We start from the raw sequence: 23,864 nt of genomic DNA on the forward strand, positions 1-23,864 counted from the left end.
GCTAGACTGTTCATACACATTTTAACGGGCCAAAGTTGAAGAGCTGTTGTCCGTTATTGTTCGTGCAAATATAGGCTGATTCATGTTCCCTTGCATTGTGTAACTGAGGTCCATGGCTAGTCTGGCTTTCACCAGACCAAGCTCAATCTTTTAAGAAATCAAAAAATAAATAGCGGGCAGATCAGGCTGGGTTCACCCAGCCTAGTCCATAGGCACCCTATAGGGTCATTCCACGTCAATTCAACCAGGGCCCACGCACTTAGGTCTCCAAAAATTCTGAAAAAATTACCAGGTGTACCTATGTTACCCAGGAGACACACTGTAAAATTACTCTTATGTAAGATTAATACTTTCCAAGATACAGCCAGTTTTACAGGGGGAGGGGGTGTCGATTTCTCACAAAAAGTAATGAACAGAAAACAAATCCCTTCAGGGTCTGAACAGCAGACCTCACAAGTCTGAAAAATCATCTTGGTTATCATTTTCAGAGCACCTAAACACCTTGTGGGAATATACAAAGATTTTTTAAAGATTTTTTTCATTATTCTCCATGATCTTTTCTTTTTAAAAACACCAATTTGACTTATGCAAATCTTTCTTTTTTATTTTCCACCCTGAACATGGGCAAAATGCCCCATTGACATCAATATGTTTTATAGAGTCACCACACTGCCACCTGTGGTTGTATAGAGTAACCTGTGGTAGCTCTATACAAAACATATTGATGTCAATGGTGCATTTTGCCCATGTTCAGGGTGAAAAGTGAAAAAGAAAGATTTGCATAAGACAAGTCAAATTGGTGTTTTTAAAAAGAAAAGATCGATCATGGAGAATAAAGAAAAAAATATTTTAAAAATCTTTGTATATTCCCACAAGGTGTTTAGGTGCTCTGAATATGAGAACCAAAATGATTTTTTAGACTTGTAAGGTCTGCTGTTCAGACCCTGAAGGAATTTATTTTCTGTTCATTGTTTTTTGTGAGAGTGTTTCTACTTATCTCAGTAAGGAAAATAAATCAAGAGCCTATGTTGAGTACAAATATGTCTTCTGAAGGCTTAAACAGAGCCCAGCCAAAAACTCCAATAAAATGTGTATCAACTTTGAGGGACAGCTATGACCATGCAGGATTATCCAGACCAAACGTGATGATTTTGCTACATACTATTCCTATTTATGTACCAGCATGCAAAATTTGAGCCTCCTACATGGTTTAGTTCTTGCGCTGTGGGCTTGTGAACTTTGACAAAAAAAAGAGACCGAACAAAATCGACACCCCCTCCCCCTGTAAAACTGGCTGTATCTTGGAAAGTATTGATCTTACATAAGAGTAATTTTACAGTGTGTCTCCTGGGTAACATAGGTACACCTGGTAATTTTTTCAGAATTTTTTGAGACCTAAGTGCGTGGGCCCTGGTTGAACTGACGTGGAATGACCCTATATTGTTTAATTTTCCGATTGAGATATCCACGCTCTGGCTATTCTAAATGCAAAAATGCATCAGGGAGTTATGACAAAACTGTAACTAACAAACTAGATCCTAATAGAAAGCTGTTAGCTTCCCTAAGCTAGGTAGGCTTATAAGGTAGGCCTATTTACAACATAAATTGTCAATAGGCTATGCTGGCGACACAAATAAAATCTCCTTTGGAAACCAATGGCTCACGCCTTACAGTATCAAGTGGACTTAAACTGCCATATCGTGGTGAAAAGTTGTAATAAAATTCACGCAGCTCCATGAGTCAAGGAAAGCGCGAATGAAGTAGCCACTTCTAAATGGGACCCACTACACAGTAGCTTAAGGTGTGTTGCTAAAGCAGCCATAATGAAATTAAGGTGTCTTTGTTTGGATACTTCACACACACGTGCTTTTTAATTTCACAGACTACAACTACCAAGCTGGAATCAAAGCACATCGATTCCCCTCTCACACCCTGCACACACTTAAAACAAAAATAAGCAGGCGTCTCAGTCTCACGCATGTATAGGCAAAACTGTATCAGACCGGTGTAACGTTGGTAAATCTTCCATTGCACAGAATGATTTTTGTAGCACGTGCAACAAATGACAGTCGAAAGATACAATTACAGTGCTGCTATCAATTTGCTAACGGTAACATTACCTAGGTCCTTATTGATATTATAAGATTAATACCTGCAGTAAAAACCAAGCATGTCCGATAAACATCCTCAGATTTATTTTGACTTCAAGAAGAAATGGGAATTACATTTCATGTGAACATCGTCCTATCCTCATTAGACGTTCTCTGCGGTAAACTACAGGTCCTTGTAGGAAGCGTCCATTGTTTTTCCAACCTACTTTTAACTTCCAACAAAATTACGTCTCACTGCAACGATGCACCATCTAGTGGACAAACGGCTACTTATCGCCAATACTGGAAATGCAGCCATGATGATGATGATGAATATTTATTTTGGCTTTCTTTTAATCCTACTGAATTTGTAATTATGTATCGGCCGTTCTAATACCGATAGTATGTGGGTGCCTGTGTGTGTGTGCATGTGTATATGTGTGCACCACCATCTACAGGCCAATGAGTGTACAGTCACTAAATGTACACATAACCTCATTTTTTTTAGACCCCCCCATGGATGAAATTCTACGAAACTTGGCATACCCCCAGAAAATGCCAGGTCAATCATACACATAAAATTTGGTGCAGTTCTGAACATCTTAACTGAAGATAGGGGCGATTAAAGCAGAATAATATTGCATTTTCATTTTTTTACAGGGGGGGTGCAAATCACAAATGAGTGATTATGGGCCAGGTTGATGTGGGCCCTTGAGACCAACATACCATAAAAGATTCTTCATCCTCAGTGCCACGGTTCAGGTAGTTATTTAGGAAAAACTGCTTTTTTTGAGGTTCGGGGGGCCCAGCACGGGGGGGGGAGTGGCCCCCGGGGACGAAACGAAATTTTTCCGTAAAAGTCTAGTGGGGCTACATACCCACCAAATTTCATGTGCCCCGGTGGTTTGGTGTCCCGGGTATCGTTGACCAAAAATTCAGGAAGTAGATGACGAAAAAAAAACAAAAAACTTTGACAATCCCTATATGACCGCTTCGCTAGCTTCGCTAGCGGCGGTCATAATAATAAAATCATATGGAGCCTGCTCATATGGAGTGTCAGCATATACTGCAACTGAAAGTCGCTTTGAAGAAAACAACAGCTAAATTTCACATAGGCCTACAGGATAGGAGTTAAATTCCCAGTGCCAGATAGGAGGGGATTTCCTACAGTGGGCCATCAACAACAGAACAGCCTTCAAGAAGCACTGGATTCATTAATAAATGAATAGAACTGTTAATGTAAATGTAAATGTACTGATATGAATGATATTAATTTCTGTAAACAGGGGCGCCTTAATACCACCCGAGGCCCCTGGGCTATATGTTTTTTAAGGACCCCCCCTCCCCCCCAACTGCAAATATTAATTATGGTTAAATGATACCCGGCCCGCGATCTGACCCGACACATAGCGTGCGCTTTTGGTTAATAAGATGCAGTGTAGCCTATCATTATTCAGCATGTAAAACCTTTACATAAACAGGAACAGAAAGCCCTCGAATCACGTCAGCCTACCCATGACATCGCTTATCAAAAAGGCTAGCCTACTGCACGAAAACAAGCGTTGAACTTTTACAACACTGGCTGTAGGCTAAGTTAAAAGATGGGTATGGACGTTTAAAAGCTTTTCAAAAGTGCATGTGTTTGTCGTTCCCCAGGAGTTTTTTGAAATTCTGTCTACTTAACACACCAGTTTAACGCAGTTTGGGAGGGACAGAAATACTTTTAGCCTACAGAACAAGCTGGCTCATGTGACGTGAACATGGCTGCCTTCTGCATTGTATCACTACACTACATGGAGAAATATCTCACGTTAACAATGGAGAAAACATAACATAGACTATGATATGTGCGAATGGGTTAGCAAAAACTTAGCTGTTGGTGAACGGAGATTTAGATCACTAATTCATTTATTCGCGCCACAGCGCATGTTCTGCGTTCACTCCAATGAGACAAGTGAAATACATGTTTTTAAAGCAGTTTCATTTCCAGGCTATTTGTTACGATATTTACCTGCTATGCCTTCTGTTTTCATGGACAGTTACAGGAATCCACGTCATTCGTTTATCTTGCTTCAATCCTACCCACGTTATCTCCAGAGTTTGTATGATAAGTTTGTCAGTCAGTTTCAGCCTCTCCTCTAGCTCCTCTACACCCGTTGGGATTTATTACGTTTTGTTACATTTTAGAATTGGAGAAGACAAGGGGGCCTCTGCATGGATGTAATTGTAGAGCAGTACGATGTGCTCAATTATTTAGGCTAGCTCCAGAGTAGGCTAATGACGCCGCGATATTATTGATTATCATTATTATTATTAGGAGGCCCCTCATTGGTCGAGGCCCCTGGGCTGAAGCCCAGGTAAGCCCCTGCATTAAGGCGCCAGCAGTGCCGGTTCAGACCTCCATGGGGCCCTAAGCAAAATCCTGCTAAGGGGCCCTCCTACCTGAACTCTGAGCGCGAAAATGTAACCATTTTTTTACACTATCATCTAACACCTCAGTGCTCCCAATACAATCATCCCACCCCATTTTGGATGTCTATGGAAGTTACCAAATATAGTGTTTTCCCTATAGAGGACTAGGAGAAAGAAACATAATTGTGTGTGAATCACCTTCACACAGCAATAAATGCCCAGTTTCAGTGGCTGGGCTGTTTGCAAAAAATAACTGCAGTTTTTTCAAGTACAGTTCAGTTACCTACCACAGTAGGCTACAGTGCAGTATAGTATTTTCATGTCCAAAATACTGCATTTCTGTAGTAAAGTACAGTACTATGCCGTTTTTTGTGTCTAAAATACTGCATTCCCTGCAAGAACTGCAAATATTTTCTCCAAAACTGCAGTTTTCATACTCAGAAATCTGTAGTTTGACACTTGAAGTAATGCAGGTTTTTTTGTAAGGGTGTAGTTGTGCTAGTAGCCTACTGGCTGACTGTTCTTCACCTGTGTGTCTGTAGTAGGCTACTTGCCAAAGATATAGGCTATGAACTGGCTCCCCTGATTCTCTTATTATTTCAATATTTTTTTCAAACGTAGACTATTTTAAACAATCATTTTAATACTTCAATTAGGCCTAATTTACGATGTGCATCTATTGTCCATTGACTGAAACATTGTAAAACAATTAGTTATTTTAAAAATGTATGGGAAGAGTGAAATCAACTATTAGTTTCGACGGGTCCTCGCATGTTTCTGCTGAAAAACTGCTAGTTTCATCCCGAGCTGCACGTTATGGACGTATTTAAAAATGTAGGCGCCCGCATTGAAACAAACGGAATATGCGATTAGGCCTACTGTATATTTCACAACTTTGCGAAGTAGGCCTACTGTGACTGGGAAAGGCTGGCAAGTAGGCCGCAGACAGATCAGGGGATATTCACTTCCCTGTTAGGTAGGCCTATGCTAGATCAGCAACACGCGCTGGAGAGACGCATGTTGACATCAAACAACGCAACGCAAGTTTACCCGACTGCTGTTCCCGCTGTCATTCTCGTGGCGTTCCTTCCGTTTTTCATGCCCTGAATGGTAATTCGGTTTACACTAAACTAACACTAAACACTAAACTAACACTAGCTTGACAAGAGGAGACGGGGGAGGGGGCCTTTATTAAATTGCGGGGCCCTACGCAACTTGCGTAGTGTGCGTATAGGGAGAACCGGCCCTGGGCGCCAGTGTCTGTAAACAATACACAAATATATGTCTCATTAAGAAAAATAATAATACATGACCACAACCAGTTGACGTGTCAGCTGCGTTTGTATTTGTTAACAATACTCTGTATTAACTCCCAATATCAACTTATTACATATTAATTCATCAACACATTATAACTAAAATTAGCACCTTACCTTTGGTTAGCGTCAGCATCCTCTCCCCTCTCAGATGGACTCAGTTTAGAAATTGTTCCCACATGCCCACGATGACCAGGCTGATCCATTTTGGAGTCAGTCCCTACGATAAACTTGTGGAGATAAGATCCTATATTGAGGCTATGGAAAAATACAGACAAGATTGTGGTATGAGTTTGCTTCTGATCAGAAAAAAAGCTGTGTAATATGTGATCAATTTGGGTATGTAATTCACTATTTCATGCATCAAATGTAAGCTTTACTGTGTAAATATCACTGAAACAGTTTAAAAAGAAGTAGTTTATCTTACCTTGTAACGAGATCATTGCGCTTAACTGTGTTGATGCTATTGATGTGTGTTTCTGGAAGTGTGTTTCCTCATTTGACTCTAAGTGTTACGCACATATACACAGAATGTTGTTTTTCTTGTTCTAAGACCTGCTGCCCATATTTTAGTTTCATTCATTTGGAACGGACTTTTCTTTCAGACTATAGCAGTTTCCCTTTCAGCATATCTAATTTCATTCCATTTCAAAATTATCTCTCTTATTCTCCTTTTTGTTGAAATTAGACAAGTAATTAATTTGATGAAGGAACGATAAGTGGATGGAGGAATGGGAGAGACCATCCTTCTATCGTTCCTTCACAAAATTAATTAGTACTGATTGTACCTAAGTACCTATGTGTCAGTAAACCAAATTTGTGGGTATACTGTAATTGATGATATAGCTGTTGCTCTGTTGCACAGTGTTCTTGCTTTCAATGATAAAAGAGACTTACATTTATTTTGCTGTTGTTGTTGTTGTTATTCTTTATTTGACTGTTGAATCACATGCTGTTGTTACATATGTTTGTGAACTTATGGCAGTGCTGTGAACTAAACAGTTTCACTCTAGCATTGTTTTGACTAAAAATCCATTGAATGATAATGAATTAGTACAGAACATAGTAAATGCATATTTCATATTTAGGTAGTACAAGTATTTATGCCACTCTTATTTGGTGAGAACATTAGTTGGCAGCAGTGTGTTTTTGTTTTGGTGATTTTAGCCATTTTGTAAAAGCAGAGGCTTGCAAAGCACACTGTAGTGTTTAGAGTCAAACAAAGTATGAAATGTAATTTTGGTAGTGTAATTTGAGCACTGACAGTTGTGGTAAAGGTCTGTACTGTATGCCTTATTTATGCTAATCGTGCTATAGGCCCTTGACTCTATGCATCAAAGTAAAATTTTGCCCAGGGCTCCAGCGCAGTCAGAGCCGGCTCTAGCTCAGTCAATCTTCCCTGATTAAACAATTGTTAATGATGATGATGATGATGATGACAAAGTTTTTTTTTATATTCTCTTTGTACTTGGCTACCAGTTGTGAAAGTGAAAGTGCTGCTTGCAAGTAATTCTCAGCAGGCCCATTGCCTTTGTCTGTTTTGTCTGCAGTGACAAGAGGGTAGGATTTCAACTCATATCCTCTCAAGTCGTACACACCATACAATTCTCAAGGTCATTGTTTTGTGTTTATTTATTTATTTATTTAGGCCTACTTGTGGCTATGTGGGTTGGCTCAGCTATTTGTTCGCCTAGTGAAATCATCTGCCACCTAAAGGGGGAGCATGTTACAGCAAAGCCGCTTTACTGAAATAGTAGTGCATTGTATTACAGCCTATGTAAAACACATTTTGTAGACTGTTTTGTAGACTGTTCACATTTTAGGTAGAAATGGTTTATCTCCGGATATGATAGAATTATAGATATTACATCTAAGAACTTTCCATGCATTTTATCACTTATATTGTCAATATATCAATTTGGTTAAACCTCAAATGTTCTCTTCATGCCATGTAGAGATTTTTGTATTTTCTGGTACCTCCAGACCTGATATTTCTATCATAGATAAGGGCAGTAAGAATGCATTCATCTTGTATATATGCTGTTTTTTTTAGCAATGCCTGGAGGAAACCTACATTGTGAGGCTGGTGAAATATCAGTCTGTTATACAAATCTGTGGTTTTGGCTACAAATATAATTTTTTGGCATTCATATTTGCCCGTTTGGGCCACGTACATAGGCTGGTCATGGGTCTCAGGATGCCTGATTTCTCAAAACTGAAAGCAAAACAATTGGCTAAGAACAGTAGGCTACTTCATCCCATCCATAAATTGAAGTTTCCATATTGGGAAGAAAAGGTGCCGTGGATACCAGTAACATCTGCTGTCACATGTTTGAAACATGTTTGGATTACTGCACCCATCAATTTTTGTGCTTATTTTTAATTGTGAACACAATTGTGTGTGTGTGTGTGTGTGTGTGTGTGTGTGTGTGTGTGTGTGTGTGTGTGTGTGTTTACTCTGCATGATGTTTGCTGCTGCGGTTCGGCTGCCCCCTCCACATACGTCAGAACTCATGAGCTCACACACAGCCTGCTATAACTGGGTCAGACTGGATACGTCTGGACACAGCCATGTTTTAGACAAACTTTCTGTTCTCTTAGCCTATATGCAATATATATATGCAATGCTCCACATGGCCTGTATGTATGTGTTGGATTGAACTGCTCCAAGAACCGTTAAAAAAATACATAGGAATGCACAGGGGATGTATGCACAGACTCTGGTTATTCTTGTGTGATCTCTGCAGAACCCATCCAGAGAACATGTAAAACATTGTCTGCTGGCAAACATAAGCAATACGTATAAATACATATTGCTACATTCTTACTTGCGATCTAAGGAGTGCATGTAACAATGTTTACAGGTTGTGTTTTTAACATATGATATGTTTACACTGACACCTAGAGGTGAAACAAAAAGCTGAACAAAGAAAAAAAGAACAATGCCATCAAGAACTGCAAAACACAAAATAACTTCTTCCACTCAATAATAATACTTAAGAGTAGCAGCTGAAGGATTGTTCTTAACAGATGCTTTTGTTGTGCAATATAAGAACAATAAACATGAAAAATGAACAGTTTAAAGTAGCCTTAAAACTAGTCTTAACCTACTTAAAAATACTAATGATAGTAATAGGCTAAATAGTTTTAACAGAATAATAGCAATAGCAAATTGTCATAATAACAATGACTGTACAAACATGATTCTGTGAGGAGAATTAATTAGTTAGCTACAATGTAAACAGATGAGTCTTTAAATGCATAAATATAAAATGTGTATGAACAAGTTTATTCTCAAAGCATGTGTGTGTGTTTGTGCGGCGTGCATGCGTGTGTGTGTGTGCTGCCTCTGGTCACTAAAACATGGAATGTGCTGAGATTTGCTCTGAGAGACGCCACACACAAGCACACACACACACACACACACACACACACACACACACACACACACACACACACACACACACACACATACACACACAGATACAAGTTGGCCATTAAAGCAGGGTGGAAACATCTCCAGTGTCTTCTATATGTGTCTGTCTGTGTGTGATAAAAAATGTCTTGTCCAGTCAAAAAACTGTTAACCTCTGTTAGGGTGGACATATCCCAGCTCCTCTCTGAACTTTCCTACACTGTGCTTCAATGGCTGATATGTCTTTATAAGCACAGTCATTCAATGTAGTATTTGCTTAATAGCATTATAGTTCAGTAGTTACTTGAGCTACTGTTAGGATTCTTACACTAGATATATTTTACCATTAAGGCCATTAACATATTGGATACAGAAATTCAACATTATCACTGGCCAGCATCACCTTTTGCTGCACATTTGTAAATTGTGGTTCTCATGGACATGGGAGAGTGATTTGTCAGAAACATCTGCTTCACCTGCTCCTCTCCAAATGTGTGTTATTTTTAGACATTCATGTCATGTGCCTTCCACACAGCTGAGGCCGCAGACGTCTGTCGGCCGCACACCCACTTCTGTTGCCGCAGTGATCTGTATGTATTACCGTATCACGAAAATGTGAAAGAACTGTCAGAGAGATGCCGGCCCTTTTGTTCTCTGTATGACAGCCAAGGCAGGATGACATGAGTCCTGCTTTTGTAAATCGTAAATCGTAATTGTGTCACCCACACACATACACTCATACACAAACACACACACACACACACACACACACACACATACACACCCAGGCTTGAACCCAGACCGCACTGGATCCTCTGTAGTGGCTCTATTCGGGCAGTCAGGATCGGCTCCCGACCTGCTTTGACCAGGTCTCCCGCCACCCTGCGTCCACTCCTCCCCTCACACTACCACGCTCTCGGGGGAGTGTTTGGCACAGGCAGCCAGTCAGAGCGCAGGAAATCCTCCCCACCCACTGAGGATCCTGGCAGGAGGCTTTTGGCTGCTGCTCCCCACTCATCCAAGCCCCTGGTAGCCAATGGGGTGGCAGCTGAGGGAGGTTTGCCCCCCATGGGCGGAAGGAAGAGGAAGTTGGCCAAATCATTGGTTTGTGTTCCCCACAGTGAAGTAACATTGGTGACATGCCATGCAGTCTATACTTACATCAGCATGAACTTGCATGTTTATTCCGCTCTTTTTCAATTGTTGTTTTGTGATTTTAATGTACACAACACTTACAGTAATGTTACCCACTTGGGCCACATACACCCACATACACCCCACTTTTGTGCCAGCAGTACTCCATGGGAGGCCAGCAGCGACATTCATCCAGTTCATCTTTTATGCCTATTTTTAGATTTCTATTTAGATTACAATAAAATAAATAAATAAATACAATCATTTTTAACTTCATAAATAAAAAAAGTGCTTATTAATTTTGGCCATTCTCAACATGCACTGTACCTGGTGAACCAGAGGGCCGTAGCCTTCACCTTAATCTCCTAATAAAAAGCCATGGCCTCTGTGTACAGCAATGTCCCTGCTTAATCTATTACAGCCGGGGTCTGGAAGTGACTGGTTTGTAATCGGGCCCATATTACAGAGACCGCTCAGGTAAGCTGGCCTTGACCTGTAGAGAGACAACAGGAGAGAGAGAGAGGGGAGAGAGAGAGTGTGTGTGGGGAGTAGGTGTTTATGTTAGTTTTTCTCACCCTATCATGCTCCATATTTGTTAGGTCTGGTTTAGTCAAGTTTGGGACAGACTTCTGTGGGCCAAACGGGTCAAACTCTGATGCCAGGCTGAAGATCAGGATGCTTTAGGAAGTCCTCATATTTTTTCCTCAGTGAGAATTACTGTAACATGCCATATATATACAGGCATGTTACAGTTTACTTACTGAGGAAAAAATATGAGGACTTCCTAAAGCATCCTGATATATATATATATATATATATATGTGTGTGTAAGAATGGCTGATATACTGTATATCATCCTCAGTTTCAGCCATTCTTACCACCTCAGAATTTCTGAAAACAGAATTGTGACAACAAATAGTAATGTCAAAAAATAATAATGACAAAAAAATGGAGTGTCTGAATTTGGTCATTGCTGTCATTTCTGTCAGATTTAGCCATTTTTGAGTTTCTTTCCAGTGATTATGGTCATACATCAGCAAGCACATTGGTTAAAGTTATGTTTGCAAGGTAATTTATTTGCTCAGATTTCTCAATGTAAATATAGACCTAGACTGTGTAGATGTGTGTGTGTGTCAGATAGTTTTATGAGAGGAATGATAAAGCAATGTATCTAAAAACAATTTAGAATTTTTTGAATATTTGGCAATTTAACATATTTGCTATTGATATTCCACACTGGAGAGATATTGGCCTGAGAGCCAGTGTTGGGGAGTAACGGAATACATTCTGATACTTCTCTGTTTCATAAGTTTTTCACTCTCTAAATAAATTAAGGCAACTCCATTTCCCAGAAGCTCCTGAAAGCAATCTATGATGAAATTGTTTAAATCCAAGCCCCGCCGTCTTGCACTAGCCTCAAAACGCAGCTAGTGCGCATTATGGACGCGTCATCGGAGACCCTGAAATGACTGTTTGCACAGCAAATTAGGAGTAAAGTAAGTGGAGGTAACTCCTGTTCCTCACTGATCGTGGTTCCTGATGTCTGTTCAAAGGATATTTTCCCAAGTATTAATAGCTCAGGCTACTTCGGCCAATCGGTTACACAGTTTGCTAAGCAAGCAAAGCCTAGTTCACGTGTTGATTTAGACCTACAATAAAACCAATCTCTAAAATAGGCACTGCATTCTAAGTTTTTTATTCTAACTTAAAATAGCTTTATGGATTATTATTATGACCGCCGCGCAGCAAAGCGGCGGTCATATAGGTTTAGTCAGATTTTTTTTTTTTTTCCTTTTTCGCATGCCCAAATTTCCGTCAATGAGTCCCGGGACACTGAAAGACCGGGGTACACGAAACTTGGTGGGCATGTAACCCCACATGGATCGCATGGAACCATCGTTTTTCGATTTGATCTGTAGCCCCCCCGCTGGACTGGACCCCCGAAAGGAGGGTAGGGCAGACACAGTTTTCTGTGAATATCTCGAGAACCGTAGGGTTTAGGAGGACCATTTTTTTTTTTGTATGTTGATCTCAAGGGGCCATGTCAACCCATTCCATAACCACTCATTTCATGTATAGCGCCACCTAGTTAAACACAAAAAAGTAAAAATGAATTGATTGAAGGTATCTGTGACCTAACATAGTCAAAACTGCACGAAATTGGAAGTGTATGATCATTATGACACCCTCTGTGTGCACGCCAAATTTTGTGTAATTCCTATCATGGGGGGCCACACAATAAATTAATTTATGTTACTATACACCAACTGGCCTGTAGGTGGCCGGAGACAGTTTTTATGTGAATATCTCGAGAACCGTAGGGCCTAGGAGGTCCACCTTTTTTATGTATGTTGGTCTTAACGGGGCATGTCAACCCATCCCATTACCACTTATTTCATGTATAGCGCCACCTAGTTAAAAATTAAAAAGCAAAAAATTAGGTGTTTTCATCACAATATCTCTGGCTGACAAGGTCAAAACTGCACGAAATTAAAAGTGTAGGATCATTATGACACCCTCCGAATGCATGCCAAGTTTTGTGTACTTTCGTTCATGGGGGGCCTTACAATAAAATAATTTATGTGTACATTTAGTGACGTACACCAACAATGATTCCCGGGACACTGAAAGACCGGGGTACACAAAACTTGGTGGGCATGTAACCCCACATGGATAGCATGGAACCGTCGTTTTTTGTTTTGATCTGTAGCCCCCCCGCTGGACTGGACCCCCGAAAGGAGGGTAGGGCAGACACAGTTCTCTGTGAATATCTTGAGAACTGTAGGGACTAGGATGACAATTTTTTTCCGTATGTTTGCCTCCAGGGGTCATGTTAACCCATTTCATGTACACACATGTGCACAAACAGATACACACACACACACATACATTCACAGTAATCATACGTATGACACATACTCACACAGTAGACACATGTACGCTTGCACAGGCACATACGCAGGCACACACACAAGCGCACGCACACGCACACGCACGCACGCACACGCACACACACACACACACACACACACACACACACACACACACACACACAACATAAACATGAACATGCACACATGCACACAATTCAAGAATTTCTCAGAATTATGAACAGGCAAGATGGAGGTGGGGTTGTATAAAATGAATTTTACATGTGAAATCTATGAACTAATCATGTTTTGGTACTTGTTGTCTAGCAGATATCAGTGAGAATTGAGTACGTGTGGATAATGCAATTTAGTGAGACAGTTAGAATCATATAGGCCTTTCAGCGTGATTTATTTTTGTGGAAAAAATGTGCTGGACTGGGCGGCGGTCATATTTTGTACCGCTCTGCGGTACATCTAGTTTTTTTCTAATTAGATCTACATTTACGTTTTAAAATGAATTATATGGTGCAGCCTCTGAATAATTATTCTTGCGTAGGCCTAGCATATTTTAACGTGCGGTTTTTGATTGTCATTACGCGATCACGTTCATTTTGAGAGCACTGATATACAGTAGCCTAGCCCATAGTGTTTACATTTACAAGTCATTTGCGTTCCACCTGTCATATGCGCCCCTCACTTGTAGCCTACTGGGTTGATGCCACCGAAAAATCTCACAGGCACACCTTAATTATAATTTCTGGCTACGCCCTTAAAGTAGCCTAATCATATAGGCCTTTCAGCGTGATTTATTTTTGTGGAAAAAATGTGCTGGACTGGGCGGCGGTCATATTTTGTACCGCTCTGCGGTACATCTAGTTTTGTTTGTTTTAATTAGCCTAGTTGCCTGCTGTAGTTTTAGTGGTCACCTTGCTATTTTAAAGTTGTATCAGGTAGCTTAGTTGCCTTTACATTCTCCTATGTGGCCTAACACTTCAGCCATTTGGAAAAGAAGAACACACCAGAATAGGCCTGTTTAGTAGGCCTAAGCAGGATTTGATGGCCGCATTCCTACACTTATAAAATGCAATTCAATGTGAAAGTAATCTAAGTATTCAGAATACGTTACTCAGATTGAGTAACGTAACGGAATACGTTACAGATTACATTTTTGGGCATGCATTCTGTATTCTGTAACGGAATACGTTTTGAAGTAACCCTCCCAACACTGCTGAGAGCGTAGTGCTTTCTGAACCAACCAGCACAATCACGTCTGCGTCAGAAAAGCTGCCACTCCATCACTAATTAACCTGGAGAATAGGTGGGCCAGAGATCCGCCCGCTTGTTACTCTTGGTCATGTTTTCAACTCCTTTCAAGTGTTTCAGTTTTTTTTCCCCTCTGTGTGGTTCCAGAGTAGGAAATGCCAATTCAAACAGAGGTGTTGCCTCCAGGGGTCAGTGAGCTGCCTGTGAGGTTATAGTGTGGCATTGAACCTAATTCTGGACAACACTGGTTTTGTGCTGAGGGCTAACGACTGACTGTCAGGATCAGGATACCATTTCACAAGCAGCACATTTTTCTATGCAGTTGTTCATGACAATGCAAATATGGGTTGTTCATGAATCATGATTTAGGACACACACAGACACAGACACAGACACAGACACACACACACACACACACACGTCTGTTTTGGTAATCCCAGAATACTATCTTCTGTGGCCTAATACCCTATGTGTGTTATGTATCACCACACAAATAGTGTTGGTTGCCAACATGATCTCACAGACAATCTCTCTCAAATTTCACATTCAAATGTAACATAAGACTTCAGATCTAAAAAACAAAAACAGAAGCAAAGGCATTTTACTCACTGCCGTGGTCTTGTTAAAATTCTCCTCTTTCTGTTGGATGCATATCAACTTCTTTGGTAACAGGATCCAGATGGCGAAAAGCTCCAATATATATGTGCCTCTCTTCCAAAATCAGTGTATGATCTCTGTTGTTATGAATAGTTTTTAACTCCCAATCACAGACTAGATGGAGGTACAGACATGTTTGGAAATGCCAAATACAAATCTGTGTGTACACTTTAGTTGGGACGTGATATGAAGTCATGTGTGTTTACATTAGTACATAACGGGTCCAATCTGTACTACTGGCCCATTGCTTAGTCATCATTTTGTATTCCAGTGAGAGTCAATGATGTCTGTAGTCAATTGCTCCCTAGTTATGAACACACCAAACACCAGTGTGATATGCCACGCATGGATAATGTTTGGTTTGGCCAGTTAATGCATGTGTAGGCTTGAGTGTGCACACACATGTTTACATTTGTTTCCAGGCATTTGTGACGAATCAATAGATGCCTACGGACCTGAGGTTTCTGAATTACAATATTTTTTTTTAAGGCTTGCCATCGGAAAAACAAACAAATTTTGTAACTGATTAAACAGCCAAACATCATTTCTAATTTGTTGAGCCTGCCCATTTTACTCCCATCTAAAGTGGTAAGGGAGAAATGCTGAGAAAGGCTCCACCAATCAGGTCGGAATCAGCAGGCTCCACTCCCCCTTATATCTCACATCAGCTTTCCTCGGATTTCCTAAGACTCCTTTGAGATACAAAGAAGGGCACTCTCTCCACCACACACACACACACACACACACACACACACACACACACACACACACACACACACACACACACACAAAATCCTCGACAGTCTGTCTCCCATTCATCCCCGGTCTTCTAAATTTCAATAACCCACTCTGAGCTCCCATAAGCTGCTATGGCACAGCCAACGTGGCCGCTGATGCTATATTGTTTTGCGTCGGAGAAAAACATGAAACGAGTTGTGGGACGTTCCACGGGCCGGACCCCCATCTCCAGAAAGTGGATTGCTACAATACAACTCTGCGTGTCTGTGGATGCATGCAAGACTTTGTGTGTGTATGTGTGTGTGTGTGTGTGTGTGTGTGTGTGTGTGTGTGTGTGTGTGTGTGTGTGTGTGTGTTCAATGTGTAAATGTGTAGATGTGTGTAGATCAACAGGTACATTAACTAAAAAAGTCACTATTGGAATGTCTGAGGTCAAACAACCCACCCTCTCTCTCGTTCTCTCTGTCTCTCTCTCTGTTTCTCTCTCTCACACCAACACCAACACATACACAGAGAGAGAGAGACAGAGATAGAGAGAGAGATGCTGTCAACTAATCTTGGCAAGTGAAGATAGAGTGCGCAAAGTAGAGAGTAAAGGGTTAACATAGTTTTCCGAAAAGTTTTGAATGCCCTCCCCTCAAATACCCCACCCCTCCCACACCTCTGGAATGGTCTGCCCCATTTGTTCACATGACTTGCTTGTGTATTTGTGTGTGCATATGTGTGTGTGCATGAGTGAGTGTTTTCTCATTGCCATATATAGGAGCCTGTTTAGATAGATCCCTGCACTTCTGAGGAGTCATCAGTGTTCCAGCTGCAGAGCTACACAGCCCTCTCTCTCTCTGTCTCTGGTTGCTGCACTCTCTCTCTCTTTCTCTCTCTCCTTCTCTCCCTCTCTGTCTCTCCCCCTCTCTCTTTCACTTATTATCTCCTCCTCTGAGGGTTCCACTGAACAGGTTGAGGGAATATATAAAGAGTTCGGCTTTTCCTTTTTGGAATCACCACTTCATCATCAAAGAAACAACAAGCAGGGGAAAAAAAACAACAACAAAAAAAGGCTAACCCCAACTGTCTGCAAGCACAATGAGTAACTCCATGGGTGGACAGATTGACATGAGTGACGACGGATCTTTCATGTTCACATCCGAGTCGGTGGGCGAAGGGCATCCAGGTGAGTCCACACACCACTTTGAGCATCTCTTGACCTGCTTACCCTGGCCTCTGTCTCTTTCTGTACAGCTGAGTGGGGTCTTCCCTCCAAACAGCACAAAGTCAGGCAACATCAGACGTTTTAAAGCGCATGCTTGGTCCCAGATAGCAAGAGGCTGGCGGACCACTGTCAGCCCACTGGGGGCAGATCTGGGGGTCCGCTGGTGTTTTGGTTATCTGTTCTCTGGTGGTCCGCTGGCTGGTTGCAGACAAATGGCCCAATATTTTGCCACTATTGGTCTAAAATCTTTTTCATTTGTTCTGTTCTGCTATCTGGGGTATTATAGTGTTGTGCACACAACAATGGAGATAGAGTTGCTTCTGAAGTGTGTGGAGACATAGTAAGAAAGGTGTTTGGGAGTACTTTGATTCACTGTTTTAGAAGTTTTAGAGTGCAGCCACAGATATGACTTAAGTTGGTCACTGGTGAATGCAGTCACATGCTAGAAATGTCTCAAGTATGACCCACAGATTGCAGAGCTGGCAAAGCCTTGAGATGAGATGCATCAGATGGTATTGAGTCCCAAGCAGCTGCTGTGCAGATGTCCTCTGGTCTGACTTCACTCTAGGTTAGCGGGTTAGCGGGCTAGCGTGGTAGAACACAGTCAGTATGTCAGGGAACTGGTATTCCATTCACGGCTTTCCCTCCCTCCCTGGTACCTTTTGAGGTGTCATGCAGAGCCCTAATCCTCCCCCACTCTCTGAGACACAAGGGACAGATGGCATGTAAGTTGGTGTGCAGTTACTCCAAGTGGGTAGGGTGTTTACAGGATGTTTTATTAGTGCTGCAAACCACTCCAAAACACGTGCACATTCCGGATCTTCCTGCATCACAAAACACAGTTGCTAGCACTCTTTTACTATGTAAAAAAAAATATTCATTACATTAACACAACTTCAAGTCAAAACACGTACAGTATAGAGCTATTTTTTGTATTTTGGTGTACTAAGACAATTTCTCTGTTGAAGAATCAATATTTCATACATGCATACTGTTGCTATTCTGCTATGTGGTGTGGGAACCTGCCAGACTTCACCCTTCCTTATCAGCCTGTGTGTGCTTACGGTACAAGGACAGAGTCAGGAAAGGATTACAAAATGCAGACCACTTCAAAGTAGACAGCTACGTTATGTAGTGACCTGTGGAAAATCCACACAGACACATGATTGTGTTGCAAAAAGGTGGCATAGGTTTGACAAATTGCTTGAATTGATTTTCGTCATTAAGTCTTAAAAGTGACCCAAAATAACTTTGCATAGATCATCAGTGTTGCTGTTTCTGATGCAACTTGTGCAGCCTGTTGCTTCAGCTGTCAGGTAACGCAGAGAGAGAGAAAGAGAGAGAGAGAGAGGGAGGGAGGGAGGGAGAGAGAGAAAGAGAGAGAACAATAGGGGAGCAGAGGCATAGTCTGACTTTGTTTCTCCACTATGCCCTAATATGCACACTGAAACATCACATATACCATGAAAGAAACTGAGCCCCAAGAGGCCTTTTAAAAGAGGCTTTTAAAAAAGCTTATGAGCTTCCAGAATTATTGCATGGTCACATGTTTATCTATTCTGTATGACATATATTTCAGTTGAAATATTACAATTTATGAGTTTATGAATGATGAATTTATGAATACATTTTTATTTACATTTATGGTTTATGTTTTATGAGTTTATGAATGTATGATATAAGGAATTATTCTTTTGAGTGTATTATCTTTCAGACGTGTGCTCCAAGGGTGCTGTTATAGTCTAAAACACTCTTTCTCTTTTTCCTCAGACAAGATCTGTGATCAGATCAGTGATGCCGTCCTTGATGCTCACCTGAAGCAGGACCCAGATGCCAAGGTGGCCTGTGGTACGTTTGTCACGTGCACAAGGAGAGAGAGAGAGCATGAATGAAAGCTTCTATTCTGTGAGGGTATCAATCCGTAATACTGCCAAATAGTTACTGTCAAAATGTTTCTGAAACCTAAACCATTCTGGCCCATGTGTGGTAATGGTATCCCCTGCTGTCGCTATAGAGACCGTGTGTAAGACTGGCATGGTGCTTCTTTGCGGTGAGATAACATCTCGTGCTAATGTCGACTACCAGAAGGTTGTGAGAGATGCCATCAAACAGATTGGTTATGACAACTCCGATAAAGGTAAGTCAAGGGTTGTTAAGCATTTTTTTACAACACGCAAACATTTTCTGGACTGATGTGGTGTTATCTCCTGTCTTTTCATCTCTCTCACCCCCTCTCCTCCCATGTCTAGGGTTTGACTACAAGACCTGCAATGTGTTGGTGGCTCTTGAGCAGCAGTCTCCTGATATCGCACAAGGTGTCCATATCGACCGGATGGAAGAGGACATGGGGGCAGGCGACCAGGTAATATCCTCTACCGCTAGTGATGGATAGAGATGCAGATTTTTGCTTGCCACAATATAAGATGAACGAAGGAAGATTTTGTGAGGTCTAAACTCTTGTCCTGCAGGGATTGATGTTCGGCTATGCCACAGACGAGACTGAGGAGTGCATGCCCCTGACCATCGTCCTCGCCCACAAACTCAACTCTAAGATGGCTGAGCTCAGGCGTAATGGCACTATTCCCTGGCTTCGTCCCGACTCTAAGACCCAGGTGCTTTTTTAACGCTCAAAATTCTCCCACAACACAACAGGCACTTTCACATCAACAATTGTCATGCTGTTTTTTTTTCTCTTCAGTGAAATACTGATTTGCAGAACTCTGAGGGGAACTATATCCTCCTAATTTCTCTCTAACGACATTTCTCAAAGTTATCATTCAGAACATTCTAGACATTTTTGTCACAAATACTTCTGTTCTGACTAATCATTCATTTTCATTACTCAATTAATAAAAAACCTGAAATATTAAGGGTGGAACTACTGTAGAAATTAAGGGTAGTCTTTTGTTTACTGTAGGATCAGATTGCTCCACAGGTTTGTGTTCTCCTTGCCCTGGCTGGCTTAAACAAAGTTATGCATTGTGCAAGTGTGTAATCAGTGTAGAAGTACTGGGTGTTCCATATTCACCTTTCCCTGGAACTACCCATGGGAAACAACATTGTAGTATCCTACACAGTTCATTCTCTGCCCTGGTAAATACCAGGGATTCATTCAAAGTGTCAAGTCTGAAAGTTGAGACTGCTGAGCTATTTTAGAGTTTCTGGCATTCTCCAGATAGCAGGATGCCATGGGATAGGCAGGAATCCTCTCAGGTTCTCCTGCACACACATTCTATTTGGTATGTGGTGTGTCCCGAAGTAGGAACAAAAACAGCATGATGTCCATATTATATTTGCCACTTTGACATTAGGCATCTCATAATTCTCCTAACCTGGCCTGGGAATATCATAATGATCTGTGTGCGTAGGGTCCGCACGATTAATTGCAGCCTTTGCTATTAGCTAATTGCATGAGTTCAAACTGTGATTTTTATTAAAACAAATCGATTAATTGGGCAGCCCTACTCTCCAGTGTTTCCTCACTAACAAACTTCCCAGATTGTTGAGGGATATAGTCTCCCTAGATGTGTATAAATGGGCATGATCAAATATCTGTAGGATCCCCTTCCTACCCCATAGCAGAACCTCTTAGGCCTGTAAAATATGCATTCTTTAGCAATTAAATATTTACCTATTTAATTTGACCTCAAACACTGCATTTTACAAATACATACTTTTTTACTGCAAAATGTACAGTGTAATACTGTTGAGCTATTGAGTGTAATAGAGATTTTGGTTTTACAGCTCTCCTTTTGGCTTTTGTAAAGTGTTGAGGTGTGAAGGGTAAGTGTTGAGTGCTGTTGATAAAATGATCTGTTCTCTCTATGTTTCTTCAGGTGACGGTCCACTACAAACAGGAAAAGGGAGCTGTCATCCCTCAACGCGTCCACACAGTGGTCATCTCTGTGCAGCACGACGACCACATCTTACTGGAGGACCAGAAGGCGATCCTGAAGGAGAAGGTCATCAAGGCTGTGGTGCCCGCCAAGTACCTGGACGATAAGACAATCTACCATCTGCAGCCCAGTGGTCGATTCGTGATCGGAGGTCCACAGGTGAGTTATTACCCTCTATCCTCTGCAGCTCGAGCATGAGATCCGTAGTTGATTATGTTGGCCGGTGATAGTTTGGCCTGGCCGACTGAGCAAAAATGAAAGACTTTAGGAGAAAAGCTGAAGCCAGGTCTGAAATCTCTTACAACAACATTAATAAAACATTGTGGTCAAAACGTGCCAGAAAACGTTTACACTACATCAAAACGCGACTGCCTTGTATCAACTCAGCTTTGTCTACAGTTCTACTCTCATGCGGTGCGCTTGCTGGCTCCCACAGGGCGACGCCGGTGTGACTGGGAGGAAGATCATTGTGGACACATATGGTGGATGGGGTGCCCATGGCGGGGGAGCTTTCTCTGGGAAAGACTTCTCCAAGGTGGACCGCTCTGCTGCCTATGCCGCTCGATGGGTGGCCAAATCCTTGGTCAAAGCCAAACTATGCAAACGGGTGCTGGTGCAGGTGAATTGACGTTTTTAACCAATGCATTTATTAAAGTTTTAGTAAATTGCAGACATGCTAACACATATGAAATCCACATCTATTCATTACGTTGACAAATAGTGACAATGACAATAGAACCCTACAAGAGGGCTTTGCATTGTAATGTTACCACAATATTTTTAACAGTTTTAGCAAAATTCCATTTCCAATGGCGCAAACCATAACTACTTTGATAGGTAGAATAGTTGCTTAAATGATTTATATTGTGTTGCTAAATCACAAACTACACTATTAATAAGCTCATCATTATCATCTCAGGTGTCCTACGCCATTGGAGTGGCCCATCCTCTCTCTATCTCTGTGTTCACTTATGGCTCCTCACAGAAGAGTGAGCAAGAGCTCCTCAAAATTGTCAACAAGAACTTTGACCTTCGGCCAGGTGTAATTGTCCGGTAGGTTTCATACAAAAAAAAAACAAACAAAAAAACTGTTTTTGTTATTGATGACATCTTTGACTATGTATATGCTGGATGTGATACAGATCCATTTAGTATGTTTTCACAATATGTTATGAGTTCTGAACTTACTGACTTAACAACTCAAAGTGGATGCACTCATCCTTGGCTCATGTTCTTATGTGCTGTTGTGTTGACAGGGACTTGAATCTGAAGAGGCCGATCTACCAGAACACTGCCTGCTACGGCCATTTTGGCAGGAGCGAGTTCTCCTGGGAGGTTCCCAAACCCCTGAAGTTCTAGAGAGGCATTTCCTTGGCTAACACAAAACATGACTTGTCACAGAGGAGAAAGGACAATTGAGAGGACTTGTTTTTTTTTTTTGCCCTCTTCGATGTCTCTCCCCATTTCTTTGACACTCAACACCCTTCCACCAGTCATAGAGGAGAGTGAGGAAAATGTTTTTATTTTATTTTCAAAATCATATTCAACAAAAGATATCTTACCATTTTGTTTTTGAAATACAGTTGCTCTCAAACATGTCCTTCTTCTGAGGATAGAAGGTTCCAACCAAGTCACCAAACATGCCACACCTGCAATTGTCTGCATGAACAGTGTATCTTAAATCAACACTGCAACTAAAACCTCAAACCATTAGCCACCTTTCTATGTCCCTGTCAACCAGATCCATTGATAGGTATATAAATAGGTAGATGGATTGTTTAATAGCCACATGACCAATGCCGATGGAATTTGTTTTTTTGCTAGGCTGTGTTGTAGTCATGTAGTCAAACTGCCTAAAGGCAGATCAGCACAACAAAATTTCCTTCTACCGCAATATTGTTTCAGGGGATAGGGAATAGGCTGTTTACAGCCTATTGATATGGTAGCACTGGCCATGGAATGATGCTTTATTTTTAGAAAGGTTTAGGACTCCAAAAGCTAGTGGGCTATGCTAATGCTTAACTCAAGCCATGTATGATAAAAAGTCAAGATATAGTACTACTTAAATGTACTACAAACTGAAATAATAGAATGATGAGTGTATGATAGGTGTAGCGGTGTGTAAACAGACATGATCTTGTTACAACATGCCATTGTGAGTTCAGGGAAAGGGTCAAGTAGCAATAGTCATAGTGAACCTTTAACCAATGCTGATAACTGACCTGACCGGCCCAGAAACAAACAAATCAATGCCTCAAAGGGTCAATTCAGGTCATTGTCTTTTCAAGGTCAGTGTTTTGTTTTTTTTGAAGATTCGAGTAATTTTGTTGTCCTTCTCTTTTCTCAAACAGTCTACTGTGAAACAAGCATTTCCCACACGCACAAAACACATTGAGACACTGAGTCAGATTGTTCCACTGATACTCGTAATAATAATAATAATAATAATAATAATAATAATAGCAACAACAATTTACATCTATAGCTTTTACACCTCTCAGATTGACCAAGGAGCACCATGATCCAGTTGTGCCATTCCTGCTCACAACAAAGTGTAAATAATTTGCTGCAGCCTGTGCAAATAACTTAAAAAGCTTCTCATTGCAATATCCTCACGGATTTCTAGTTATGACTGAAGCAATAACTTGTCATATAAGCCTCGCTTCTTGCAAATCATAAAGTTTAAAATAAGCATGGTTTTTGTGAATGATCAGTGGCTTTACTGTTCAAAGCATGGCGCTTTTTTGAACATCTGTTTTTGTTTTACCAGAATTAAAGATGCAGTCCTCGATTCAGTTTCACCAAAGGTTGATACTTGAGCTCAACAGCCAATTAAATTAGACCCCTCCCTTCCATGCTCCTA

General features: G+C 41.1%; 1 protein-coding gene across 1 annotated transcript; it reads left to right on the plus strand.

Moving 5' to 3' along the window:
* Positions 1-16,716: 16,716 nt before the first annotated feature.
* On the plus strand, positions 16,717-23,417 carry mat1a (methionine adenosyltransferase 1A). The gene is made up of 9 exons (XM_076285054.1): positions 16,717-17,066; positions 18,876-18,953; positions 19,120-19,242; positions 19,355-19,467; positions 19,574-19,717; positions 20,942-21,160; positions 21,438-21,620; positions 21,921-22,054; positions 22,258-23,417. The coding sequence occupies exons 1-9, from the start codon at positions 16,979-16,981 to the stop codon at positions 22,358-22,360; spliced, it is 1,185 nt and encodes a 394-aa protein (XP_076141169.1). The 5' UTR covers positions 16,717-16,978; the 3' UTR covers positions 22,361-23,417.
* The last annotated feature ends 447 nt before the right edge of the window (positions 23,418-23,864 follow it).

This window comes from Alosa pseudoharengus, unplaced genomic scaffold (assembly GCF_046254945.1).
Source record: "Alosa pseudoharengus isolate Yale_2024_CS ecotype anadromous, Long Island Sound unplaced genomic scaffold, YU_APseudo_1.1 YU_APseudo_1.1_scf_15, whole genome shotgun sequence".
Classification (NCBI taxonomy): Eukaryota; Metazoa; Chordata; class Actinopteri; order Clupeiformes; family Clupeidae; genus Alosa; species Alosa pseudoharengus.

Coding starts and splice junctions, on each gene's coding strand:
- mat1a (XM_076285054.1), top strand. CDS start 16,979: ATGAGTAACTCCATGGGTGGACAGATTGACATGAGTGACGACGGATCT. Junction 17,067..18,875: donor GGTGGGCGAAGGGCATCCAG/GTGAGTCCACAC, acceptor CTTTTTCCTCAG/ACAAGATCTGTGATCAGATC. Junction 22,055..22,257: donor CGGCCAGGTGTAATTGTCCG/GTAGGTTTCATA, acceptor TTGTGTTGACAG/GGACTTGAATCTGAAGAGGC.